Source organism: Saprolegnia diclina (genome assembly GCF_000281045.1).
Source record: "Saprolegnia diclina VS20 unplaced genomic scaffold supercont1.20, whole genome shotgun sequence".
Lineage (NCBI taxonomy): Eukaryota > Oomycota > Saprolegniomycetes > Saprolegniales > Saprolegniaceae > Saprolegnia > Saprolegnia diclina.
In genome coordinates this window covers 537,028-540,448 of record NW_008246087.1, presented here as the reverse complement: position 1 = coordinate 540,448, position 3,421 = coordinate 537,028, and the positions used below count along the sequence as shown (strand labels likewise).

Sequence of the window (3,421 nt, the reverse complement as noted above, 5' to 3'; positions counted from 1 at the left end):
CTATCTATCTATCTATCTATCTATCTATCTATCTATCTATCTATCTATCTATCTATCCGATTCAAGGTGAGAGGGCTGGGGCGGTGACGGGTTGCGATCTTTCGGGCGTCCGGATACAAACTTGAAGCCGTTCGTATCCGGACTTCTAGACTTGCCACGGATCAAAGATGCATGCTGGCTTCATCCCGTCGGCCGTGGAGGCGCTCCGCGCCGCAGTTGCCGAGCCCGACGTCTTCTCGCCGGATGAGTACGTGCGGTCGCTGCGCCGGAACCACGGCGACGTGACCAAGGCCGCGATGCAGCTCAAGGCCAAGGCCAAGTGGCTGGCCGAGCACCAGCTTGGCAACCTCAGCCTCGCCAAGCCATCGCTTCAGCGCGAGGCGAAGAAGGACTACCTCCATGTGCTGCACGACGCGCACGACAAGTGCAAGTGCCCGATCGTGCTCTTCAACCCGTCGCGCTTCAAGCCCACGTCCGAAAGCGACAAGCTCGTGGCCGGGAACGAGCTCGCGAAGGACCATGGCGGGCACGCCGAGGCGACGAGCACGCTCGAGGACGCCCGCCGGTACATTGTGTACATTGTGAGCCTCGCGATCGAGCTCATGGAAGACGAACATGCCCCTGGCATCGTCTACCTCGTGGACCTTGAACGCGCTTCGTCGGCCATGGTCTCGGACGCGAGCTCGGTACACCTCCAGCTGCTGCAGATGCTCAAGGAGTACTTCCCCGAGACGACCCAGTTGGTGTTTGTGCTGCACATGGCCGCGAATAGCCTCCTCATGCGCGGCGCAACGTCGCTGCTGCTCAAAGGTCTCGGCGCGGCCGAGGCGACGGCCGCCAAGGTGCACTTTGTCGCAGACCTGCGGGAGCTCCAGCAGTACTTTGAGGCGCCAAGTCTACCGGACAAGTACGGCGGCCAGTACCGGCTCACGACGCCAGCGCAGTGGATGTCGGTGCAGGCCGAGCTCGAAGATGTCGATTTGGACACGGTCGAGCAGGAAGAGGCCAAGACGTACATGGTACCCACTCTTGCTGCATCGTCTTGGCTCCATGACAAGGATGCTAGACCAAGCAAGCGCGCGAACTCAACGGGATGCAGTACGCTGCGTGCTCGGTCACCGAAGTCGTGTACTGTCTCGGTCGCTGTGTCTCCACTTGCTCATGGGTTGCACTGTAGCGAGATGAACTCGACCGTGCTCCGGGGCGCGCTCTATCGCAACAAGAGCGGGCTTAGTTGGGTCAAGATGTACGCAGTGCTCCGCCCGGACGCGCTTCTCCTCTACGACGACATGAAGGGCAAGATGCCGATGGTCATCATCCCCATCAACGACGAGATCCAAGCCATGACGGCGCAGGTACGAACGACCATGGACGTGTGGTCGATGGCGCTTGAAACTTGTAGTTTGCGGACGCGCCCCGGGGCACGTTTGGCTTCAAGATTGACGTGGCTGGGATCCCTGGCGGCCACCTCTTGTGCGCAAGCAGCGAGAAGGAGCGCAGCAACTGGCTCCAGGACATCCAGATGGGCATCCAGAGCTTCGAGGAGCAACACGCGCATGAAGTGTACGAAGAGGAGCGCAAGATCGAGATGGACAAGGCGTTTGAGAAGCTCGACATGATTGACCTCTCGACCGATCTCCCGTACGCGTCATTTGGGGACAGGGAGTGATTGCCAAGTTGGAATAGACCGGTTGTGACGCCGGCCAGCCCCGCGGCCCCGACGCCCATCAAGATGACCGACCTCGGGGCGCTGCTGCCCAATCCCGTCAACGTCAACGCACCGCAAGCTGCCACTGGGATGCCCAACGCGCCCTATCCAGGGTATGGACCGCTTCCAGGCCTCGCCCAACGTGGCCCAGCGCTCCGGGGTTTTGCGCCGCCACCTCGCGGGTACGCGCCCCAACCTGAACATAACCCGCTGCCGCCGCCCGGGTATGGTGCTCCTCAGCCTGGGTATGGTGCTCCTCAGCCTGGGTATGGTGCTCCTCAGCCTGGGTATGGTGCTCCTCAGCCTGGGTATGGTGCTCCTCAGCCTCGGTATGGTGCTCCTCAGCCAGGATACGGTACTCCACAGCCAGGATACGGTACTCCACAGCCTGCGTATGGAGCCCCACAGTCCACGTATGGTGCTACTCCGCCTACGTATGGAGCTCCCCACCCTGGATACGGCGCCCCTCCCCCTGCTCCTCCTCAGCCTGGGTATGGCCCGCCGCAGCCTGGTTATGGCGCCCCGCAGCCTGGGTATGGAGCTTCCCAGCCTGCGTATGGGGCTCCTCAGCCTGTGTATGGTGCGCCTCAGCCAGGATATGGCCCAGGCCAGCCAGCTCCACCGTATCCAGGGTACGGTCCGCGGCAAGGTCCGCCGCAGCCAGCGCCGTACGGGGCACAGAGCTACAGCCAGCAGCCGCAGCCAAACCGAGGGTTTTAACGCAACGAGCAATCTCACGTGTATTGAAAGCAATCGAATACGCTTCTTATTCCGTCTTGAGGGCCGCCTTGGCCGCTTCGTCGCGGCCGCCCATGTACTCCCAGCTACACAGCAGTACGCGATCCATGAGCCTCCTCCATTCACAAGTCGTCGTAAGCGCAACGACGTACTGGGCCTTGCGGTAGAGCTGGGTCAACCCCGTGCCGGCCATGAAGAGGTTGACACTGAAGAGGTTCCAGTTCTTGGGCGTAATGACGAGCGAGTAGCGCGACCAGATGACGCCGGTCAAGGTCACAGCGACCTGCTGCGGCGTCGAGAGCAAGTCCGGGTTCTTCTTCATGTCGGCGACGTTGGCGAGCGAGATGCACCACTTGAACGCCGGCGCCCAAAAGTGAACTAGTCGTCACGATGAGTCAAGGATGCGAGAGGCAAAGTCCGGACTCGTAAAGGGGCCCGCGGGGTGCTCGAGGAACGAGACGACCTTGGGGTTCTTCGCGATGAAGTCCTGCGCGAGCACGGCTTGCTTGAGGCGGGGCACGACGCTCGGAAGGAAGGACATTAGTTCTATTCGCAAATGGCGCTGGCGTCGTCACCAGGGAAAATCCCAGCCCGTGCTTCGACTTCGATGACATCGAATAAAACGATGGGGATCGGCTGCATTCCGCCAGTCTTTTTTATTCCTTGCATCTTTGTAACTTCGAACTTCGAGGACCGCAGGAGAAACACGACCAAGCGGCACAGAACGAGCGCGCCGCAGGACGCAGTGCGTCGCCGGCGCGCGTCTCGGCGTTGCGTACCCGCGCACGACGTTCACAATACTTGCAAGATGACCTCGTAGCAGCGGCGCCCGGCGAAACGCCGGCTACGATGGCGAGGACCTTGGAAACCTCGAAGCTACTTTGCATATGATGCTACGCACACCATGGCACCCCTGGCAGGACATGGGCGTTCGAGCCGTGTTCGTTGTGGTAGCTTTCGCTACCGCGATGCTGG

The 3,421-nt window shown here is 61.1% G+C and overlaps 2 protein-coding genes across 2 annotated transcripts; one reads left to right on the top strand and one right to left on the bottom strand.

Annotated features, from left to right (window-relative positions):
- Nucleotides 1-167: 167 nt before the first annotated feature.
- Nucleotides 168-2,428, top strand: SDRG_07172 (hypothetical protein; the record flags this gene model as incomplete). The annotated part of the gene is made up of 7 exons (XM_008612992.1): nt 168-1,019; nt 1,067-1,128; nt 1,178-1,355; nt 1,403-1,641; nt 1,687-1,771; nt 1,821-2,357; nt 2,411-2,428. The coding sequence occupies 7 exons, from the start codon at nt 168-170 to the stop codon at nt 2,426-2,428; spliced, it is 1,971 nt and encodes a 656-aa protein (XP_008611214.1).
- On the bottom strand, nt 2,417-3,040 carry SDRG_07171 (hypothetical protein). Its single transcript, XM_008612991.1, has 3 exons — nt 2,870-3,040; nt 2,599-2,824; nt 2,417-2,532 (listed from the first exon to the last, which is right to left on the bottom strand). The coding sequence occupies exons 1-3, from the start codon at nt 2,985-2,987 to the stop codon at nt 2,475-2,477; spliced, it is 402 nt and encodes a 133-aa protein (XP_008611213.1). The 5' UTR covers nt 2,988-3,040; the 3' UTR covers nt 2,417-2,474.
- Nucleotides 3,041-3,421: the final 381 nt, after the last annotated feature.